Source organism: Canis lupus, chromosome 16 (assembly GCF_003254725.2).
Source record: "Canis lupus dingo isolate Sandy chromosome 16, ASM325472v2, whole genome shotgun sequence".
In the NCBI taxonomy this organism is placed as follows: Eukaryota; Metazoa; Chordata; class Mammalia; order Carnivora; family Canidae; genus Canis; species Canis lupus.
Genome location: NC_064258.1, coordinates 20,995,964 through 21,019,898, shown reverse-complemented (window position 1 = coordinate 21,019,898; position 23,935 = coordinate 20,995,964). Strand labels below are relative to the sequence as shown.

Here is a 23,935-nt window from a genome sequence, read left to right as displayed (position 1 = left end):
CATCGGGTTTTGGCCCAGCAGTCAGGATCCCTGCCCCTGCCAGCACCTTGTACGGGGGTCCCTGTAGTTCATCTGCGCAGTGGGGCTCAGAGAACAAGTGGGAAGTCAGAGCTCTGTCACTGCCACCAAACACAGTGGGACGTTGCCCAAGAGGCCTGGGCATTGTTCTTACCCAAGAGAAATGGACGAAATGTCAACAGTACTGAGGCAACAGACATCAAGCAGAATAACAATACTCTTGGTTTAATGTTCGAGGGGATGGGGATGACCAGTGTTTACTCTGCACAGGGAAGCCCTTAATGAGCACGCAGGTGAAGAGGGAGCCTAACCTGCTTGGTGTGGTAACATTGCGGCACCCGGGAGTCTTGTTTCCCGCCCCCATTTGGAAGTCAAGCAAGAGCAACAGAATGTTGGGCTCAGGGGGGCCCCGTCCCTCCTGTCCCCAGAGAGGTCAGTGGGCGGCCCATTTTCTCTGGATCTCGGCTTCCAGGGGGCTCAAGCACCTTCCCGATTCCTCCAGCAGCCTGAGCTGGGCTCTCCCAGGGGGCCTTGGTGGGAGGTGTTGTGTGAGCCCACCATCATCCTCGGGGAGACCGGCAGCAAGGTGGCAGGCAGGACCTGGGCCCGTGGCACCGACAGGGCAGGGACCACAGCTGAGGCCCAGAGCCCTGGGGACCGGGTGCAGATCGTGCTGAGTCAGGGTACCCGGTAGGGAAGTCAGTGCAGGTGGGTGCACGATTGATCATGTGCTCACAGGTGTGAAAGGCCGGGGGGTGTGCCTCCAAAAGCCACGAGTGGGAGAAGCAGAAGCCCGTGTTTACCTCGCTGTAGAGATGCTTCTTGGGTGCCCCCGGCCCCGACGATGTCCAGCCACCCAGCACGGGGATGCTCAGTATCCACATGGTTCACACTCCTCACCTGCCTGTGTCTGCTGCCGCCACGCCTGCCTTGGCTCCTCTGGGGCCCAGAGCAGAACTCACCTTGCATGAGATTGCATCTCCCTCCCTCCTCAGCGCCTTGCCACTGCCTCTCATGATGTGACGCCACATTGGTGCAGGCCCAGGCCCAGGAGCACACCTGAGGCCTCAAAGTGTTGTGTCCAGGATTGCGAATCCGAGAAACCACCAAGTTGCTGACACCGATGCAAACACACGAGGATTTATTTACAAGCTCTAGCTTGGGTCCAAGTATACCCGACACAGCGGAGCAGGGACTTGGACCCCGAGACTAAGAGGCGTAGCAGCTTTATAGGGGCCAGTGGCCGATGGGATACGCAGAAAGTTGCACAGTCCTGTCGGTCCACACGCAGGTGGCCAATTGAATAACATCTTACCCTATAGTATCCACTTGAGCTGGCCTATTACTTTGGTCAGAATCAGCGCGCAGTTTTGGTGGGCACAAAGCAGGGTTACATGGTTATGAGCCGATTTCCGATTAGGGTGTGCCCTGGGCTTGACTAGGGTGAGGCAGCGCCTTAAGCAATAAGCAGGTCATGTGGGGGTCACACAGGAGGTGGCAGGTGTAGCACAAAATGGAATCAGTCCTGCTCTGCTTGTCCAGGGGTAGGGGATTTTTGTTAAAATTTCCTGGGTCCCACAGAAGGAGGCTCCACGAGGCAGGTGTTCAGGGAGGCCACAGCCTCCTCTTTGAGGCTCCTCCAATTTGCTCCCAGCTGAGGGTGACTGAGGGAAAACTTCCCTTCCTTTGTAAGGAAGGCAGTTCCTTTTCCCACGCAGCCCCGGTGCTGATGCCAGACGTCGTCGTTCGGTTTGTTTGTCGTGACTTGCCACTCTGGGCTTCCAGGCTCTTCCCTGTATCCCAGTTATTCACTGTCCCAGGCCACTTAGGGGTGGCAGGGCCCTGCCGTTTGGGACTCCCAATTCCGTGCACATCAGGATGATCAGAGCAGTGCGTGGGGTGCCCTGGGCCCTCAGAGCAGGTGCATCAAGCCCTGGGCTCCCAGCCCCATGGGTGAAAATACTGAAAGCCTCCGTGTCGCTGCGTGTCTGGCACCATGACAAACCCCCTGCAGTGTCTACCGCAGATACTTTCCAGTCCATGTGCTTCCTCTCATGGCCAGGGCTTTCGTTCCTTCTGGAGGGGGGCGGTGCTGGGGAGAGTGGCTGGAAGGACTGTTGGAGGTCAGGGTCTCATTTGCGCTTTTCTTGGGCATAAAAGTCAGCGGCTCCTTGCTGACAATGCGCCCGCCGGGAACTTCTGAACAGAACAGGAGTGTAAGGGTGTCATGCTGACCGCGAGGTGTGTATCCAGCCCACGGCTCCAGCAGCCCCAACAGCACATCCCTGGGGCCCCTGCCCGCTACAGGATGCATGTGGAAGCCGCAGTTGCTGCCAGGCCAGGCCAGTGTCTGCGTGGAGGGACCAGGTTGCGGTCTCGGGCCCCAGGTGGACTCCCCTTGCCCTGGAAGGGGGTCGCTCGCAGGGGACAACGTGTGACATCCAGGCGCTAGTAGAGCAAAGTGGATGGAAAAATGTTTCCAGGTCTTTTTTTTTTTTTTTTTTTATGATAGTTACAGAGAGAGAGAGAGAGGGAGGCAGAGACACAGGCAGAGGGAGAAGCAGGCTCCATGCACCGGGAGCCCGATGTGGGATTCGATCCCGGGTCTCCGGGATCACGCCCTGGGCCAAAGGCAGGCGCCAAACTGCTGCACCACCCAGGGATCCCTGTTTCCAGGTCTTAATGATAACTTCTACTGAGCTGCACTTGGTTTGTCATTAAGTTGTGACCGGGACCCGTATTATGTCTGATATAAAGGATAGAGGAATTATATGCCTACGGGTGATTATATTGCATTGTTTGGTTTATGAGCCTCAGTGAAAAAAGTCCCACAGAGAGAATTACCCATCACAGCCACCTTTAAATGTAGACTGACTTGCTGTAAAACGTGCAACAGGAGAGAGCTGACTCTGTCCTGCGGCTTTGCACACTTCTGAGCACAGGGGGCCTGGGCCAGCTGCGGCCACGTCAGACGTGGAGCAAAGACCATGAGCGGTCCAGGCTCAGCTGAGAGCTGTTGGGGCGTGGGGCATGGGTGCTCTGGGCTCATGGATGACCCTGGGGGTTTTCAGCCACTCTTGAACCACGGCTGCCTCGGCGGCAGTCTCCAGGGGTGTGGGGGGGAGAGGCAGGCCATCCTAGGTGGTCTCTAGGGGTGTATGGGGAGGGCCGGGCTGTCCTAGGTGGTCTCTAGGGGCGTATTGGGGGACCAGGCCATCCTAGGTGGTCCCCAGGGCTGTGTGGGGAGAGTGGGCCATCCTAGGTGGTCTCCAGATGCATGGGGAGGGCCAGGTCATCCTAGGTGGTCTCCAGGGCTGTGGCGGGGTGGGGGGGGGCAGGCCATGCTAGGTGGTCTCCAGGGCTGTGTGGGGAGGGCCAGGCCATCCTAGGTGGTCTCCAGGGCCATGGGGGGTGGTGGGGACCAGGCCATCCTAGATGGTCTTCAGTTGCATGGGGAGGGCTGGGCCATCCTAGGAGGTCTCCAGGGGCTATGGGGGGCTGTGCTGTGCTAGGTAGTCTCCAGGTACATGGGGGCGCCATCCTAGGTGGTCTCCAGGGGCATGTGGGGAGAGCCAGACCATCCTAAGTGGTCTTCAGGTGCATGGGGAGGGCTGGGCAGTCCTAGGTGGTCTCCAGGTACATGAGGAGCACTCTAGTAGGCACATGTCTCAGTTCTGAAGGACCCTGAGTCTGCTCTGGAAAGGACAAAAGGACAAAATGGGTCCCTTCAGCCACAGGACCTGGAGATGGCTGCAGAGCGCCTGACTGCATCCCGCCTGGTCCCTCTGCCTTCCCAAGAGGTGCCAGTAGGCAGACAGATGGGACAACTTGAGAACTGACTGCTCCGCCTGAGGGAGCAGCAGAGGGACTGTGGGCCAGCAGTCCCAGGAGCCAGGAAGTCCCCCGATGGAGCCCCTCCCTGAGCAGCCGTCAGACTCTCCTACACAAATGCACACTCCCTTTATCAGGGCTTGCTCATTCTCTTCGTATTTTTATTTTTTTAAAGATTGATTGATTCGTTCATTCATCAGAGACACAGAGAGAGGCAGAGACACAGGCAGAGGGAGGAACAGGCTCCAGGCAGGGAGCCTGATGTGAGACTCGATCCCAGGACCCCAGGATCAATCCCTGAGCCACCCAGGTGGCTTTGCCACAGGCTGGACTCACGAGTATTTTGTGTTTCCTCATTTTTCCAGACTTTCTGGAATATATTCAGGGTGTAAAAGCGGTTACATTCTTTTCCTTAATTTTAGTTTAAGGCTTTCCACAAAGAGTTCCATCAGCAGCCATCTCCCAGGACCAGTCCTATTCCAAAATAACAGCTCCCAGAGTAAGGGCCCCTTGGATCCCCTGCGGACACCCCTTCCTCGTCTCATGGACACGCACCCCTCCCAGAGACAGGAACTGGCCATGGTCACCAGGCGGATGGGCTCAGCAGGGCAGGGCCACAGGGGGCCGGTGACCTAGAGTGGATGGCACTGGTGTACACATGTTGCACTCATTCTGCAGAGACCCATTTTTAAAACCACAGGTGTGTGGAACTGATAAAAAGAACAAAAGCCAACTGTCTTTTTTCAAACACAATTATTATTAGTGAATTGTTACTCAAGCAGGATTATTATTACTTTACGGGGAAGCTTGGAGGGTCTCATGGGGTGAAGGGGACTGAGCCTGCCCAGGAGCCTGAGGCCAGATGTGGCGGCTCCCTTACACTGTGTGTGTGTGTGTGAGCGTGTGTGTGAGGTGCTGTGTGTGAAGGTGTGTGTGTGTGTGCCATGTGTGTACATCTAGGTTGACAGCATATATATCTGTATGATGGTGAGTGTCTGTGAGACACGGCTCCTGCCGGGGACCATGTTTACACGGATGTAGATGGCATGTGTGCACATGTGTGAGATGGGACATACGCGTGTGGGAAAATATCACAATGGTGTCTGCATGTAATTGATATGGGATGTATGTGGGAGTGTAAACTGTTCACTGGTGTGTAGGTGATATGTGTACACACCTGTGTGATGGCGTGCGTGCATACATGTGAGGGGAGGACAAACCTGGACCGTTCAACACTCTGCAGCCAAGGGGCCTTGTGCTGGGTTTTTGGTGAGTGGTGAGTGAGGGACTCTGAGCGCCCCTGCTCCCAAGACTGGGCTGCATTCAGGGACAGAGCAGCAGGGGGAGCGGAGAAGCAAGGGTGCTCTGGAAGCACGACCACGTGTGGGGTGGGGGTCAGCGGAAAGAGGGCAGCCAGCCTTCTGTGGGTGTGAGGAGGGCAGGCCTGTGGAGCTGGTGGTGAGAGAAGGGACATAAGCAGATGTAGGCAGATGGACGCGGAGGGGGCTCGAGGAGATGGGACGCGGCGGGGTGGGGGGCCGCAGCTCGGGGCACAGCAGCTGGGGGGGGCCGCGGGCCGGGTGGAGCGCATCAAGGCTGCTGAGCAGCAGGGACTGCCCCACAGGGGGCAGAGGGCAGGGAAGCTGAAGCCGCAAGGTGCACGTGGGGTGGGGGGAGTAGCGCAGGGAGGAAGAGTGACTGGTGTGCCGGTGAGCAAGCTGAGACCAGGCCTCCCCTGGGGCACCACTGTTGTGGAACAGCCTTGCAAGAAATATTTAGTGGTCAGCAGCGATCTTTCCTTAAAGGCCTTATTTTATTGTTTTAAATTCTCAAGAGGGGGTGCCTGGGTGGCTTGGTCATTTGAGTGGCCAACTTAGGGTTTGGGCTCCAGCAGTGATCTCAGGTTGTGATCTCAGGTCGTGGGATCGAGCCCCGTGCCGGGCTCTGTGCTCAGTGGGGAGTGTGCTGGACCTTCTCTCTCTCCCTCTCCCTGTCCACCCCCCCCAGAACCTATGCGCACGCTCTCTCTGTGTGTCTGAAAAATATATAAATAAAATACTCAAGTATTTTAGAGAGATCAGGATGCTGGCACAGGGTGATCCAGTTAAGCAACAGAGTTTGGGGGAAACCAGAAGTAAAACATCATTAGAAAATATGAGACTAGATTTTTAGTTTTGTTTGGGCATATTCCAGACAATTTTAATGGGAATTTTAGATAGGATGGAGAAAGGCTGAAGTGAACATAGAATAACTTCCTAAAGGGTTTGAATTGAAAGATGGTGGGAGATATATATATATATTATATATATATAATATATATATATAATTTTTAAATTTTTTGCTGAAAGACATTTTGTTGCTGTTTTTTAATAAAATAGTTTCATGTTAGGGCCAATGGAGAGGGTGTCACCTCTATTTTGTAAAATACTTCAAATTTTCGGACTTTAAAACTTCCAGGTCAATCTGAATATGAGCCAATATGAGAACTAATAATAAAGGCCAAGTAAAAAAAAAAAAAAAAAAAAAAAATAAAGGCCAAGTAATTTGGTAATTTTTTTCCAAAACATATATATATATATATATATATATATATATATATATATATATATCTCAGATAGGTTTATAAGAAACTTTAAAAGCCGTCTCAGTACGCTAAAGCATCCTATTTAAGATTATATGCTAATTTTGTACCATCCTTGCTAAAATGCCAACATACAGCATCTACAGAGAAGAGCTGAGTATTTTTTATTCACTAGGCTATTTGGTAGCTATGGGTGAATTCATACGGAATTCTGAAATACCACTACTGAACTTTTTTGAGGGGGGTGGCTGACCCTGAACCTTCTGGATTGCTCCGTTATTAGAATTAATATTAGAATGAGAAGCGTCCAGCTGTTTCCAGCGCTTGTGCCCCGTTAGATCTAAATGCTCGGGCAGCCCTGGTGGCTCAGCAGTTTAAGCTCTGCCTTCAGCCCAGGGCGTTGGAGACCTGGAATCGAGTCCCATATCAGGCTCCCTGCATGGAGCCTGCTTCTCCCTCTGCCTGTGTCTCTGCCTCTCTCTCTCTCTGCCTCTGTGTGTGTGTGTGTCTCATGAATAAATAAATAAAATCTTTTAAAAAATAAAATAATAAAATAAAATAACATAAAATAAAATAAAATAAAATAAATGCATGGACGCATATTTGCAATACAAAGTCAGGGGACAGCACTCTACAGTGGTTCCCCCTCTGTAGACTCCAGGTAACAATGCCCAGGCCGCCAGGCAGGGCTGCTCTCTCCTTTAACCCCAGCCTGTTTTCACACATAAAAGCAGACATCAGAGTCGTTCCTGAAAGTATATGTAAACAGCACAAAGCTGAATTACATAATTGTGAAATAAACATCACTTGAACTGCTGTTCTACTTTTAACTCCAAGCCCATTTAAGGGAAAAAAAAAAAAAAAAAAACTTTTCCCAAACAATTATATGGACCAGCAGCATGCAACTGACAGAATTCCTGGAAGAGCTTTTGGGCTGAAAAATAGCACAAACCTGGGCACTCTCCATGGCAGTATTTTGTTTCCCATCATCTGGAAATAATGGCAAAAAAAAAGTCAGATTCTCATTCACAGAATGAGTTTTTCCTACAAACATTCACTCTAAAGAATTTTAGCTCAATTTTGTAAAGAAGAATAAAACCTAACCGTGAACATACTACACACACACACACACACACACACACACACACACACACACTGAGCACCAACTCTTAAATATGTATATTATAGCATTATTTTTTAAATAACTAAGGTTAGATCTTTACAAAGAGGTGGATGGAAAGTGATAGGCTTTCTAGATTGTAGGGCCTGGGGGTTAAGCACCAGATTAACCTGAACGGCAGCGGTCTGCCAACATGTGGCCTCAGGAGCAGCCCAGCTCCCGCTGTCCCAGGAGCTACCAAAAGCAACACTAGTCTCTGCAGCTTCTCTTGTTCTCACAGGAATTGTCATTTCAAAGTTTGAGAGAGGAAGTCTAAAAATTCCTACATATTTGTTAACGGCTCTTTCAAGCATAATTTTTTTTATTTTTTATTTTTTGCATTTTGTTGCATACATTTTGTTGTTGTTGTTGTTGTTGTTCTTTAATAAAATAGTTTCACATTAGGGCCATTGGAGAGGGTGTCACCTCTATTTTGTAAAAGACTTCCTATTTTTGGACTTTAAAACTTCCAGGTCAATCTGAATATGAGCCAACACGAGAACTAATAAGGCCATAGTAATTTGGTAATTAAAAAAAAAAAAAGACTATTTTTCTGTTTAGAGTACAGAATTCACATTTTTTGGAAATAAAGTAAAAATATTTGAACCAATAATTTTACTATTTCTCAATTCCTCTCAATTTTAAAGTGAAGGGTAAATATCTTAAGGCTGGTAACATATGAAATGCAGCAAAAGCTTATCCTAAAGAATCTCTCCAGTTGTTGAATTTGATTGTCCCTGCTTCCAGCACACAGGGGTGGGTGGCATGCAGGTCCTTCTCCCCACAGTGGATTTGTCTTCTTTCATGATGAATAAGGACTTGCCATTAGTGCCTAACCCTTCTACAGATATTGCCCTTGTAAACAGCTATTTATTGACAATTAATGAATTTCAATTTAGAGTCATCTATACTAACCTGTGCAAGTATCTTCTTTTTAAAATTATCACAATGACTATTTTCTCTAGGAAGCTGACCAATTAAAACATCTGGCTTTTCAAAATTCACTCATTGATATTTTTGAAATGTTATTTTAACATTTTACTATGCATGAAAATACCATATACGCATAACTACAGTATTCAAAAGAACCTAATTTCATTTTTATAATTTAAAGTCATTTTTATAAATGGATTTACAAATCGGAAATATTTTAAATATGATTTGCATATAATTATTACAAATTATTGTTTTATTTGTTAAACAAAATTAGTTTAGATTTTCCAAAGTCAAGTGGGTATCCCAGAGGTATTTTTTTTTATCATTTTCTATCTAACCATATTATTTAAAATTCCTGAAATAGGTGTTGTTTTGCTTTATAATAATCATGTTTCCCATGACTGTCTTTCCCTATTTTCTTTAAAAGTACATTTTCTTTGATAATTTAGTACATTGGAAATTTATCCTAATCACTTAAATATGTGATATATAGTATTTTGGTGTTTCCTAAATTGAAAATGAGATACTTATCACAGAACATTAGGTTCTACACATAACAAATGTGAACTGCTCTTTTAAAGAGGTATTAGCAGGATCAACAAATCATTTCAAACTATTTATATTGTTTAGATATTTTTTAGATCTTGGGGAATTTTACATATCCTATATTTTTTATTCATCAGCCAAACAATCCTAACTTCTATATGAATAATGTACTCATTTATCATGTATAAATGACTTCCATCAACATGCCTCTCAAAAACATTTTGTTATCATGTTCAAAAGTTTTCTCTGTAAATGTCACTGAAATTGAAAATTGAAATTTATTATTAAATGAGATCTAAGCTCTCATGACCAAAAAAAAAAAAAGAAAAGCAAACCAACCCACCAGCTAACATCATTCATCCTCCAAAATATTAGCTGAACCTAGTCTCACATGACTGAAAGGACACTTTTCTAAAGTATTTTCAAGAATTAAAAGACACATTTTTTTCCTGCCCTGGAAATAAAAGATTTTAAAACAAAGGAAAATAGAATGAAAATCTGGTGGATTAATTTATCAGTTTCTGAAACAGTAGAACTAAAAAGATCAGTACCTAAAACACAAATACTTCCTTTAATGAATTCCCTGGGAATCCGTTTACGTGGAGCTCTGAGCGCGGGTTCAGCAGCCCTGCGACGATGTAGGCAGAATGGCCGAGAGGGGGAGGGGAGGGCAGAGGCGAGGGGGGGAGGGGGGGAGGGGGCCCACCCAAAAAGACCCAAGGTCAGGGAGGAGATACACCTCTGTCCCTGTGGACACCTGCGTGAGAGTTCAGGGTCCACCTGACGCCTACACAGGGTACCACCTGCCCACCCATCCTTCCTGAGAGCTCCAGAGAGACAGGTAGGTCATTAAATTCAGATTAAGTCAGGAATGTGGGGCTTTGATGTTGCAAGTGAAACCTTTGGGACAAGTGAAACACTAGCCCGATAAAGTAAGTGTAGCCATCTACTCGGGTATTACGTCATGTCATGTTTGCCAGGGCACAGACCAGTCCATGTGGCTTTGAGCTGCGCTCTGTGCTGGTTCCAGCTTCTCCTGGGGTCGCCCACACTCTGGCCACCCCGGGAGCCCTGGACGACGCAGCCAGCACCTCCTGTGGCCGCGGGAGAGCCGAGGTGGCGCTGGGGTCCCACCACCTCGGTGATTGGGGGGCTGGACACCCCGGGGCTTCACACCTGCTGGCGGGGAGAGAAACGCGAGGCGCCTATCGGCCCGGGGTGGCCCGCGCGCAGGGTGGCCGCCGAGGCCGCGTCCTGGGGACCGGCTGGCCTGCAGCGCGCACGGCCCAGCGGCGGCGGCTTCCCGGAGCCTCTGTGCGCGTCTCGGCGGGCAGGCAGCAGGCGTGGGTTCCCCTCGGTGCCCGCGGGGCGGGCCGGGCGCCCCCTGAGGCTGCACGCGGAGCCCGCCGGCCTAGGATGGAGGCGCAGTCGCCCGGCCCCGAGTCCGCCCCGCGAGGCGCCGCGCGGAGTCTCAGTGAAGGCAGCGTCGTCAGCGCCACTCCCCCGATGTCCCAGGGCTCCGAAGCCGCGGCGGGCGGGCCCGGAGACCAGGGCCGAGCGCCCCGGTGCCCCTCGGCGGAGCGCGGGGCCCGGGCGCGCTACCCCCGTCCCCCGCCCCGCGCGGCGTCCCCAGCACCTTGGAGGCCGGCCCTGCAGTCCTGGAGGGGCCTTCCCTGTCCTCCGCGCCCCGGCTCTGAGACCCCCACCCAGGACTGGGGAGGCGCAGGAGCTCTCTGCACACGCGCGCGCGTGCACACACACACACACACACACACACACAGGCGCGCGCGCAGGCCGTTGCTATGGAGAGGCCGGTTACCAGCGAGGCTGAGGGCGACAGGTCCCCTCCTCCGGGCCTCCCTTCCCTGCCTGCGGCCCCCCTCCGCCGACCTCCACCCTCGCCCCGCCGGAGCTTCCGGGGCCCCTCCCACCTCCTCCGCGGCCCCTGCCTGCAACCCCTCCGCTCCTCCTTCCCTTCCCAGGGCCGAGCCAGGGGTCGCCCCGGAGGCTGGAGAAGTGCGTGGAGGCCTGGGGCCCTCGGGTGCGCCCCAGCCCGGAGGAGGGCAGCGAGGAGAGACGGGAGCCACCGCTACTCGGGTCTTTGCCCAGGGCGCAGTGCCGGGGCACAGGTCTCGGGATTGGACCACCGGAAGGCCCAGCGGAGGTGGGGGGGTGTGGCAGGCTGAGACCCGAGACCCGAGGGCATTTGCTGGGGGTCTGCAGGCCTTGCCCTGGCTCGAGGCTGCGGAAGCCGGGGCCTCCCGGCACCTCCCACCCTACTGGATGTGTGAGGCGGTTGGGGTGCACTGTGGGTGGGGAATCCAGGAGAAGCCCAAGTCTGCCCATTCGGCCTCCCCTGGACCTCATTCTAGAAGCCTGGGCCACCCTGCCCTGCGACCAGCGAGGCGACAGGGGCCTGCAGGGGCTGGGGTGGACGCGCCACCTCTTAGCCCAGGCCCTCTCTGAGCGCTGGCTCTCGGCCACTGTAAATACCAAATCAAAGCAGAACCCAGGCCTGGGGTCGTTGGAAGTGAGTCCTTCAGACACTTTTAGAGGCCAGTGGGGACTCCACTCCCATCTGTGTACGACCCCTTCCCCTGAGCCCCAGTCCAGGCAACCCTGGAGAGAAGAGTGACAGCAGGGCAGGTCTGGGGGCAGTGCGGGAGGGGAGGGCAGGGCCCAGGGAGGGTGTCTGGTGTGCCCTGGAGGGGAGGGAGCGTGGCTGCGGGGGGGGGGGGGGGGGTGTCTCCGGCTGTGGGCTGAGGAGGGGCTGCCGTCTCCAGCTGTCCCGAGCCCAGGAACAATGGTGAGGCAATGGGAGAGGGAGACAGGGAGGGCGCCAGGGTTTCCAGAAAAGGAGAAACTAAAGAGCCCTGCGCAGACTGTCATCTGCATGTGACAAGGTCTCTCCCCACTCCTTTCTTTCTTCCCCTTGTTCCTGCAGCTGTAGGCCGCTGAGAACGCTTTATACACACAGATGTTGGGTTTCAGCTCCAGGGGCTCGGCTGCTCGCCCCGGGAGGTGCACACTGGGGTGCCCCAACCTGTAGCTGAGACAGGGGTCCAGGGCTTGGAGGGAAAGAAGGGGGGCAGTGGGGTGGCTGCATGCAGGAGGCCATCCTAGAGCCCAGCGGGCCTGGTTGCCCCCAGACTCCAGCAGGGCCCAAGAGCAGTGATCCAGGCCAGGCCTTTGACCTGGGGAGCAGGAGGGCAGGTGGACTCCCCGTTTTCACCTCCGCCTCAGACCATCTTTTGGAGCCGATAGCCTGCAGTGCGCCTGGACCAAGAGGTGGCAAAGTTCTCACTCCTTCCGCGGCCTGCAGGGTGCTTTGTGCGGGAACTGGAGACCTAAACACTTGAGGGTAAAGGGGGAGGGCGGGCATTTCCTCCCGTTTTACCAGCGTGATCAGCCTGCTTCAATTTGGAGAGACAGCAACCACCTGCCCCCCCCCCCCCAACCATGGCAGAAGTGGAAGAACTAACTCGAAAGAGCGGTTTGCCATGACTGTTTCCCTTGCAGTCTCGACCCCCCCGGCCTTTCCCGGGCAGAGGTCGCAGGCCATGCGTGCTGCCGGTTCTGGCCGGCCCCCTCTGCCCGAGCGCTCCCCCGAACTTGCCGGGTTTGGAGTGCACTCGAGCGGTGCGAGGGAGGACGACTGGAAAGAAAGAGCCGGCGAAGGCCCGGGCGATGTACGAATGACTGACAAAGCCGATGTCCATTCATAGTCTCGGGCGGGAGACGGTGTTCCGAGAGCCGCGGCCCCTTAGCCAATTGCTGTCAGCAACATGTGGGGGGGGGACATCGCTATAGCAACCGGTGGCTGGGCCGCGAGCCGCGCCGCCGCCGGCCGGGTGCGCGCGGGGCCGGATATAAGGCGGGGCGCGGCGGCCGCGCTGGATGGAGCTGCGCGCGCGGCCGGTGGCCCTGCGGGGACCGTCCCGCGTCGGCCCCGCGCCCGTCCTCGCCGCGCCCCGGCCCGGAGCGCCTTGTCCCGGGGCCGGGCCAGAGCGGCGCGCTCGGAGCCCAGCGGAGCGGCCGCGCAGAGCTGCCGGCGCCCGCGGGCTCGGAGCTGGTGCCGCAGCCGCCGCGGGAGCCAACAGCGCACCGCACCTTTGTCTACGCCGGCCTCCCGAGAAGTTTGAAGTCAGAAGCAGGATGGACCCGCTCGTCTGTGGCTCCGGCGCAGGGAAACGGCTGGCCGTGGTGATGGCGCCGCCGCTGCCCGCGGCCGCCTCGCCCCGAGGCCGATCGGCCGGGAGCACGCCCCCCCACTCTCCGGCTTGGGCGCCGGGCACCGGCCCCTCTACAGGTAACCGGGAGCTCGGGAGCGGGGCGCAGGCACCGGCGAGGTAGTAGGAGAAAGGAGAGGGGCTGGGGGAAAGGAGGGAGGAGGCAGGAGGGACCCACGGAGGGCTCGGCCGGGCAGCCGGGCAGCTGCGGTGGGGGGGGGCGGGGTGCGGAACCAGAGCCTGTGGAGGGTGGAGGGTGCGCTTGGGGGCTTGGATGGGCAACCTGGACGTCGGAGAGCCCAGTGCAGGGCTAACTCAGACTCAAAGCAGGACACCTGTCAAAGGCTCTGGCTGGCAGGGGAGGTCTGAGGTCATCCCCTCAGTGGGTCTGGGTGGGACATCCCAGGCTGACGGGTTGGTGCTGCAAGGATTGGGAGGGGGGTGACAGCTGTCCCGTCCCCCCACACACATCCGCACCTTGGAGAAGGGCAGTATTGGCTGGGGCCTTCCCTCCTGGACTTGCTGGGAGCCACTTGGGCGGTTCAGATCGTCAAGACAGAGGGGCGTGGGGGTAGGGGGAGCGCATGCTGATGTGCAGAGGTGTGGGAAGAGGAGAGGAAACTGAGGGAAGAGCAGCCAGGATGGAGGGGCACCACCGGGGGGCATTTCCCTCCCAGCCCATTTTCGGGCACTCCTCACTGCCTCTCTGGGTCCGGGAGCAAGCCTGTGTGCAGTCGGGGTGTTTGGGATGGGGTCGCAGGGAGGAGCAAGCAATGGGCAGGTGGGGCCGTGGTGAGACTGCAGGATCTTCTGAGCACTGCCCCCCCCCAGCACTGCCCCCCAACCCCGCGCTGGTTGGAGACTCGCCTTGGTGTGGCCACCTCCCCTCCCCAAAACAGAACCTGCGCTTTCTCAGCAACCCCCCTCCCACCCCTAGGTGAGGCGGCTGCGTGCTTGCAGAGAGAAACTTCTCAAGGAGGGACATCATCGCCTGCCTGCCTTAACTACCTGTGTGGTTCTGAACTGCAGCCTCCTTGAGGTTCTAGAGAAGTCTCCCTGGAGGAGTCAGGTGGACCCCAAAATTAGAGGTGGAAACCACAGCGGAACTGGCTTTTTAGGACCCGAAAGGGTCTCCTGCCCTTTTGTGTCACCAGTGCGCTGACCTACCGCACTGCCCGCTGGATGGTTGGGGGATCTCTGGCACAGTTGCCAGGGCTCCCAAATGCACACGCAGGGGTCAGCGAGGACCCTCTCGGCGCTGGTTGCCCCACGGGGCTGGCCCTGCTGTCCCGGCCTTGCTGCTGATCCCCTGCCCCTGTGCGTCCTCCCACTCCGGCTCCCAGTTCCCCGGACTAAGTCCACATGTGGCCGTCCCTGTTGGGCACCGGGGGCCTCTCCTCCTGGGGTCCAGGGTGCGGTGTGTCCACGTGGTCTCTGCCCAGCCAGCGTTCCCTGAATTTAGACGCGAGCAAAAGTGCGTCGTGGTGCTGAGTTGTGTGCAGGAGGGGGAGGGACACTCATTTCTTTTTATCAACTCAAGAGGAAACGCCCCCCACCCAAGCAAGCACACCCACTCAGCTGGAGCAGGCTTGGCCGGGGCGGGGGCAGGGGCCACAGCGGAGACGTGCCTGGCAAGCCTCTGCGGCTCCCGGTGGAAGGATGCAGGCATCGTTAGGGACACCACCCGGTGCCCAGTGGCCCGAGTGCTTTGTGGCAGGGAGTCTGGGCCACGGCATTGTCCCCCGGGGAAGGGGGCTGGGGACCTCTTGGAGAGCCTCGTGCCTCGAGTGCTTGTGGCTCCCAGGAGCCCTCGTCGGGGCCCTGCAGCCTGATCCCTTGGTCCTCTGCGGGATTCCTGTAAATGAGCTCGTGGCAGGGACCCGGCAGGGGAGGTGAAAGAAACTGCAGCACAGCTGCGCTCCACCACGGTGGGGTCCTGACCACCAACACCCCCCACCCCCACCCCCACCCCCAGCCCCAGGGCCAGGCCGGGGACGCTGGCTGGAGCCTCTTGGCCTCGGAGCCAGAGGATGGGCGAAACTCCAGTCCTGGAGAGGGTCTGGTCCTTGCTGGGAGGACTCCTTCCTGGAGACCTCGGCTCCTGGGAAACACCTGACCCCGAAGGCGCGCCAGCGCGCGCGTCGGAGCAGGCCTCCGGGAGCGGACTACCCGCCCGCGGTAAACACGGAGCAGGAGCGTGTTGGCCGTGTGTGATGTGTCTGCGGTGGGAATGCCGCGGAAAACGGGAAAGATGGCTAGGGTCAGGGTTCCTCTGGGGGCCCCGCGTTCCTGGTCTGTTCTCAGCTGGTAGCTCTCTCTTCTCCCCAAGACAATTTGCTATGTATCAAGCTCTACTAAGAATTAGTTCACACAACGGTGGTTTTCCCCCTTTAAACATAAATATCGTAAATCTTCCCTGATGTCTTAAAACAGAGTAGTTCCCCAAAACTGGTGTTCTAGGAGTACTTAAAGATGGCAAGTAGATAATTTATTATCTTTTGCATATTTATTTTTGTGTCTGTGCCTGAAAAAAAATAAACAAATGTCTTATTTTAAAATAGGGTATCCCCTCTTATTTTCATTTAGGAATAATTATTTCTTGGGCATTCTTTTCTCTTGCCTATATAGGCCTTTTTTTTTTTTTTTTTTTTTTTTTTTTTGGCTACTTGAATGGCAGATTTGCAAGTACAATTTCATCTGCGCTAGGAACAATGGCTTTCACTTGCACAAAGGATTTCTCCCACCCTGGATTCAGACCGAAATGCCTCTTGCTCTGATAATAGCTTCTGAAAAGATTTTGTAATGCAGAGAATTAATACATGATTATTTCCGCCTGACTTCTCTCATTTATGAGAATTCTGTGGCAAATTCCAAATTAAAAATAGTTCAGTTAACAGCTTTAAAAAATACTTTTAAAATATTTTAAGACATTACCGCTCCCCCTCCCCCATATTTTTAAGTTTGGTCATTCCCATGGCCCAAAAACTATTAAAATTTTTGATCAGCCTTAAAGTGATAGCTACTATATTTTAGTAAATACATCTTAGTAAATCTATTTGAAATTTCCAAATAATCTTAAAATTTTTCATCTGGGAAAGCAAAGACAGATTTGTTGTAGCAACTCATTAATAGTGTCTAAAATCAAATTCTAAATTTTACAGGGAAAGAGAGCATTACAATCATAGTAACCAAAGTGCAGAGGAGCACAGCATGAGGCTGGGTTTGCAAAGCCAAGTCCTTAGGAATGATACAAATGAAAACATGCACAGATTAGAAGTTTCATATTAATGAAATTAAATGCCTGTGCCCATAAGTTTTGGATACAAGTGTATTTTACAATTGAAGTCAGTGGCTTAGGTAAGGGACTGCTATTGTTAACTGTTCACTGGGCACAGGCTTGGAAACATGCTCAATGTAGCTCCTGGTCCATAAATATTTGTTACCGTGAAGTTTTGTGTTTGTGTGGCTGCCTTAGTCCTCACAACCGCATTTGAGCATAAAATGTTCTCTCTCTCTCTCTCTCTCTCTCTCTTTCTTTTTTCCTCTCTCTTTTAAGCTTACCACATGGACAGCTAAAGAAAAAAAGTTTTGAAGATATTTTGCCATAAATGGCTCAGAAGACAATGTAAAGGAAGCCCCATGCACGCTTCACATTACAAGCACAGATCAAAATAGTTTAAATAGGTCAGGACAACATCTGTAGATTCTAATTTCTAAGAGCAACTCCACAAATTGTCTCTGTGGTCACATTTATCTCAAATCACAGCTTCTGCAATATTTTATATTCTAAACTCAAGAAGTTGCAGGTGGAAATGTTTGAGTGGAAGAAATATGCAATATTGTACTGCAGTTTTCTGCCAAGATACATATAACCTGATCTAAGGTTGACTTCATTATTCCTGATTATTTTTAAAAATCGTACTTTTCCTGCATCTGGAACTTAGCATTAAGTGCTTGTGTGTGCAACTCCTGCATGCTGGGGTACACAGCTACCGGTGCTCCTGTGTGACCTCTCTGCCACTGTACAGAAGGAGGTGTTCCGCTTTTAAAGGATGCCTGACTATAAATGTCAAAGTCATAAATATTTAAGCATTATTTTCTTTCAATTCCAAGCCAAGACTGACAGGATACCTCTAATTAGTCGTGGGCTCTCTGCAGGGCCCAGCCCCAGGACAAAATTTGGGGAAGGCACAAATAGTTCAAGTTTCTCAGCCTTGGGGGGGGGGCAAAGAGGGGGGAGCACTGAGCACCCCCCTCCACCCAGGTCACACTTGGAGCAGGACAGGATCAAACTCACTTCCCAGCACATATCAGGCTGGTGGTTAGCAGGGATTCCAAGTTTTGTTTGTTTTCTTAATTCCACAAAAAGAAAGGAGATAAAATAATCAAGTTATTTAAGCTCAATCACTATGCCAAAAAGGGGAGTTCACTTTCCTTAATTTTTATTTTTTTGAAAAATTTGTATAAATTTTCGTTTCTTCCGGGATTCTTAAGACCAGACTAGCAACCAGCACCAGTTTTTCCTCTCACTGGGCCCTGCGGCTCAGCGCTAGGTAGGTGGGCACCCACTGAGGTGCAGGCTGGGAGCGGGGAGGGGCAAGGAAGAGAGACTTTTGGTTCCAGCGGTGGCACCCAAGGCCGGCAGGAGGGAGGGTTCCGAGCTCCGCAGGGACTGGCGACCTCAGCATCACAGCCAGGACGGGAGGGAGGGTGCATGGTGTCCCTCTGGCTCACACCCTCCGAGCCCCCACCCCCCTCCACCCCGAGCCCATGCTTGGGTCACCCAGAGCTTTCGCCATCAGCAGCCTCAGCGACCCCTCTCCTGACTGCAGGAGGAGCCGGAGCCATCCCCCATGAGCTGCGGGATGTCAGCCAGGGTGCCTCCCTCCTGCCCGGGACCACGGTCACCCTTCTCTGCAGGACAGCTTGGAACTAGAGGGGACCAGAGAAAATGAGACTCTGTGGGCAGGGGGGTTGCGTCCTGTTCCTCCCCGCCTCCCCTCCTCCCCCAGCAGCACCTGGGACCCGCAGGGGTGGGGTCCGGGGGAGCTGGGCAGCGAGCAGGGAGGAGGGAGAGCGGGATCTCCAGAGGAGGGACAGTCCGCCGCTCTCCTTGACATTTTTCTTTGACCTTTGAGTCAGTTTCTCGCGCTGAGGAAGGGGCAGCCGGCAGGCCCTGTTCCAGTCCCCGTGCGTGCCCAGCGCATCTTGGGCCACCATGACCGATGACCCGTCGGTGCCCCGGCCACGGTGGGAAGAGCTTCGGTGCGGCCTCCAAGCTGCATGTCCAGCCTGGGGTCTCTCCTTTGCCCCCGACCTGGGCCAGGTTGGTGTGTGGGCAGGGCCTGCCACTTGTCTCCGTGGCCTCCCGCCCGGAATCGCCGGCCGCCCTGTGCCCCTCACACGGTGAGCGGCCGGGCACCCCCGGCCCGGTGGTCCCCGGTCGGGTGCGCACTGAGCGTCCACCAGAGGCCGAGCTGGCCAGCACCCGCGTGTGCGCTCCGCGTCGCCAGGCAGGAAGGCCCAGGAAGTCCCCGGCCCGGGCGCGGCAACCACGTGAGCGCGAGGGGTCCTCCCGACGCCGGGTTGTCATCCCCCGCGCTGGCGCCCGGCCCAAGTGGGGACACGGGGACTTCCAGTGGCTGCCCCGGGCGGGCTGGCGGGACGCGCAGCGGCGGCCAGGCGGACCGAGCCGGGGCGGAGGGACTCGGACGCCCCTGTCTCGCCGCGCCGCCTCCTTTGTTGTGCGCGCTCCGTCTGCCGAGGCGAGGCTGCCCCGCGGGGGGCGCGGGCGGAGGGGGGCGAACAGTCTTACTGGAAAGCCCCTCACGGAGGTGTGCCTCCGGCCTCTTCGGGGAGCAGAGGGGATGGCCACCCAGCCGCGGAACGCAGACCCGGGGCGGCGGGGGGACCCTGGCCCGAGCCTCGCTGCGCCCTCGGGCGCTAAACCGCTGCGGGACAGGGGACGGGGACGCAAGCGAAGCATCGAGGGGCCGGGGCCGGGGCCGGGGCCGGGGCCGGGGCCGGGGCCGGGAGCTGGGGAGCGGGATGCCGGGGCCGGGAGGCCGGGGCGCGGGGACCTGGGGCCGGGGAGGCCAGGACCCGGGCGGCCGCGCTCCCTCCGGCACTGCTGGGCCTCGCTGCGCCGGGCGGGGTCCGCGCGGTTTATTTACGCGGGCGGGGACAGGGGTGCGGAGGGAACGGGGGTCGGCGGCGGCGGGCGGCTGGTCCGCGGCTCCCGGAGCCTCCACCTTCTGGGGGCGGCCGTGAGGGCGCGGAGGGAGGGGCGCGCGAGAGGGGGGAGGGGAGGGGTCCCCGCGGGGGGCTACCGCGGGGCCCGCCACACAGGCCTCCCGCAGCCCTGCCGGCGCCTCCCGCGCCCCCGCCCTCCACCCCGAGCCCTCCCTCTCCGTCCCTCCCCCTCCGCCTCCCCTCCCCCTGCGGCTCCCTTCCCCCGCCAGCCCTCCCCTCTCCCAAGCCCCCCCCCTCCGTGCACCTCCCGCCGTTTGCCAGCCTCGCCGCGGTCCTCGGAGCCGCGCATCCAGGCAGGAAAATCCAGCGCCTTTTCTCATTTAACCCGCGTTTCCATTAACTCAGTCCCGGCACCAGCTAATCCGCTGCACGGAAGGCAAAAGGAGGCTAATTAATGACCAGCTTTTCCAGTCAAGACCGGCGATAATTGCTTTGGTGGCCTTTATGATTACAAGATAAAAATGGTCCGGCCTGACATAGGAGGCCCTGTGTACACTCGGGGACGGGAGCGAACGAGCGGGTGGGAGGCTGGATACGGAGCAGAAGATTACTAATAGAAGACACATAATGAACAGGCCGACCAGGCATTCATGGGGAAAAATCCATTTTGTTACCACGCGAAATTAGGTGGTGGAAAGGAGTTTGCTAATTGTTCTCGTCTTGTAGCAAGCTGGGATGAGGCGGGGCGCACGTCTCCATTCAGGTCCCCAGGAAGGCTGGAGGGCGCGCTGCCCGAGGGGCCCTCCTCCCTGCCCTGACTGTGGCCAGTACACCTGCCAGAGCGGACTGGGAGGCCAGGCACCTGTCGCCCGTGGAGCCTAGGGAAGCACACCTGGAGGCTGTCCCCTGCCCCCAGGGCAACGGGAATCTGATGGCTGGTCTCCTCAGGCTCCGCACCATGAGAAGGGGACTCGGGACCCTCGGGTTCCAAAAGCCTTGCAGCTCCCTCAGGGAAAAGCACTCGGTGCATGGTGCCCTTGGGGTCTGTGTCCCGCGGGTGCGCGCAGGGCAGGTTGGTGGGGGTGTCGGCAGCAGGTTCCTCTGGAGGTGGCCCCCCTGCAGTTGTCTTCAAGAATGCGGATGTGAAGCTTAGGAGAACCTGCCTACCCTGTGTGCTGTGTGCTGTAGAGTTGTTTGACTTTTCTGTGCTCTAGGCACCGCCCCCCCCAAGACATTTGTGGTGTGTGCTCGGGATAAACTGCTGTATTTTCCTCACACTTGTCTAGAGGAAGGGATGCGCACTTTTACTTAAGGCAGCAAATCAGCTGCCAAAGGCTTGACGTTGTTATGGTTAGAAAAATGGTGTCCATAAGGGAAACAAGTGATACTTCCAGATCCTTTTGAGAACATTGCAGTCTGTAGTGTGCTAGTTTGAGGGCTGCTGTTCTGAATGGTCTGATGGCAGCATAGTGCTGGGCTGAGCCTGACACTTATGTCTCCTTGGAGAAGGGTGGTCTTTAGGAGGTCCTAATTTGTTAGGTCCTAACATGCACCTTCTCTCTTGTTCTTCAGAAAAGCAAGCTCAAGCTTCTACCGCAAGGAGCAGAGCAAGAGGACTCGACCCCGTTCATCGTGCTCACCCTGGTCTCTGTGGTGGCCATGGTTGGGGTCCTGCTGGCCTCGAGTGTCATCTACTGCCTGCGCCACACATCCCACTCCAGGCTACAAGAGAAGCTTTCGGGAGTAGGGGACCACTCTGGCCCAGATGCTACAGCTGCCTATCAGGTATGGGTTTTGTTTGTCCCCTCTGTTCCCAGCGGTTCATTTATTCATAGTTTGCAGCTACTCATCAGCATTCGTGTAAACACCCTATAACCACAGGTTTACTGCTTTGTATGAATCCTACTCTATTCTCGGCTAGTCTCCATGAGTCGTGAGAACAGGTTGCTCAATAGAAATGTGGAAAAAAGTACAAAACATGAATTATGTATGACCTGTTATCTTAGTTTGGCCACTATTCATGAAAGATGCCAAAGTTGCAAGATAAATTGGTTATGTAGACATTTGAAGATGTCTCTTAGATCATCAACTTCCTCGGGTCTTATACGAAAAGACCCTTTGACCTGGCCCATCACCACCCCCCACTATTATTTGGATAAAGTGCAATCCAGTGCTGAGCGGTGGGAAGTACACCAAGGACGTCTCCATGAGAGCAATGGTGGCGGGTGTGTGCTGAAACACGCGACCATTCCACACACACCTGGAAACAACTCAGAAGCCCCTGAGAGTGTGAGGAAGGCGGGTGCAGCCCAGAAGGGACAGTGAAACACTCACAGAATGTTTAGGAGTTCTGTAGCATGCACTTCACATTTAGTGACATCCTAAAGCAATGAGAATGGGCCAGCCCACAGCACATACAAGTCAGGTGACAACAATCAGTATCGTTCCCATTTGGGAAGGTAAAATACTTAATTATCATTTTGAAAATTCAATCAGTATATACTTGTGAAATATCTTCTCTCATTGGGCCAGATTCTTTGTTTTTTCTAGTCAGGGGATTATGATGTATGGCACGTCTGTCTTGTAAATAAAGCATCACATTTTACAATAACATATAAGTTGAATATTCAGTATCACAGTTACACAGGGGGCTCCCAAGCTCTTCCTAGAACCACCCTCCCCCCATACTGTCTTGCCAGGTGCCCCCCCAGAGCTTGTCCGAGCCGGCTGCTTTTGCTCCGCTGGCCACCCTGGCGCTGGCCACCCTGGCGCTGGCCCACAAAAGGAGTTGAATGAATTTATAAAATCACTATGCTTAAAAGAGACCAAGAGATAGCTTCCCCCTGGCCCTTGTTAGAAAGTTCTTGGTATCACCACTGAATAGAGAAAAACTCTGGTTTTCTGGAGGAGGTCGCAAGGCAGGTCAGTAGGATCTTCTCTTATAAAGAAATGGCACTTTCGAATGTGTGGGAGATGGCATTTCAGCCTCAGTGCACAGCTCTGCTTCAAAGCAAAAAAAAAAATAAAAATAAAAAAAAAATCACGTTTGAAGAAGCAGCCCAGAAAAAAAAAAAAAAAAAAAAAAAGTCACATAAACTAGTAAGAATTTATCCAGAAATTCTATTGAGCAAGAACATCAGTGTAGGATGCCGGGGCTTCTAGGCTGTGTCTGTGCCAGGACATAAATAAATTATCACACCAGTTCTGTTCTGTGTGCAAGAGACGGGAGATCACACAGGGGTGGATTTTTAGAAAGCATGGCATCCTTTGATATACTTTGAAATTCAAATATAAAATATTGATAGAATGGAAAGGTTGGGCTTGCATGCAGAAGTGACTAAGTTTGGCAAGAATGCAGGTTGAAATTGCATACTTAGAACCGAGTTTGTGATAATTAACAGAAAAAAAATCTTCCCGGTGACAGCTCTAATTAATAGTATCTGTAATTAAAATCATGCCCTTCCAGCAGGAAAATTGTTTGAATTTCTTAGAGTGACCTTTCTGCTGTTCCTCCTGGGGGCATGGTGGTTAAGTTGATATTGATTTTATAATGAGCTCTGGTTTGTTTAATAAGAATCTGTAATCCAGACAATAAATGAAATGTGTGCTTTTCTTCCACCCAGATTAATAAAAAGAGGGGGGAAAGCACAGAAAAAACTTTTGCTTTAAAAATACAATCTAGGAAAATTTGGAAATGAAATTATTACAAAGATTTTCTGATGGGCGTAGTTTCCAAATCACCATGAGATACTTTTAGGGAACAACTCTGGTTAACTGTAGACGTTTGACCCAAAGTGGACTCTCTGCTGGGGAGATGTTACTGCTTGAGCTGTTGAGTTGTTTGGGTTTGTGGCTCGCAGAGCAGGACTCAGCAAATGGGGATGGGATTTCAGGACTTTTACCGCTAGATTTCGCTGAGTCATGGATGAAGGCTCTCAAAAGTGTCAGTAGAAATAGAGGGTGCTTACATTTATGAAGGGAGCAGGTATTAACTCAGGAATGCATCCATCCTAACCCTGGCTTTTCTAGAGCTACCACCGTCTGGGTTTTTTAAAGTATTGCAGAACATAAAAACAGTCTCAAGAAAAGTTGCTTTGACGCTTTCTTCATTTTTCAACCATTGAACTTTTCTGCACTCTGCTAATCCTATAATGCAAGTGAGATTTGGATAAACCTCCTGTTAATTCCCGACACTGGGTGATGAGGAAAACTGAGCAATTTAACATCATACGTTATTTCATACTCAAACTTTCCAAGAGACAGAGGTTGTTTTTTTTTTGTATATTTTTTTATTGGAGTTTGATTTGCCAACATATATTGTAACACCCAGTGCTCATCCCGTCAAGTGCCCCCATCAGTGCCTAGTCACCCAATCCCCCCACCTACCTCCCCTGCCACTACCCCTTGTTCGTTTCCTAGAGTTAGGAGTCTCTCATGTTTAAG

At 53.6% G+C, this 23,935-nt stretch overlaps 1 protein-coding gene across 4 annotated transcripts in view; it reads left to right on the top strand.

The window, feature by feature from the left end:
- The window catches only part of PTPRN2 (protein tyrosine phosphatase receptor type N2), a 725,828-nt gene that overhangs the window by 595,231 nt on the left and 106,662 nt on the right, over positions 1–23,935 (top strand). For all 4 annotated transcript variants that reach the window (XM_049095287.1, XM_049095286.1, XM_025449397.3 and 1 more), the window contains one exon: positions 21,065–21,277. In XM_049095287.1, the coding sequence (XP_048951244.1) occupies positions 21,065–21,277 (213 nt within the window). The remainder of the gene's footprint in view (positions 1–21,064; positions 21,278–23,935) is intronic.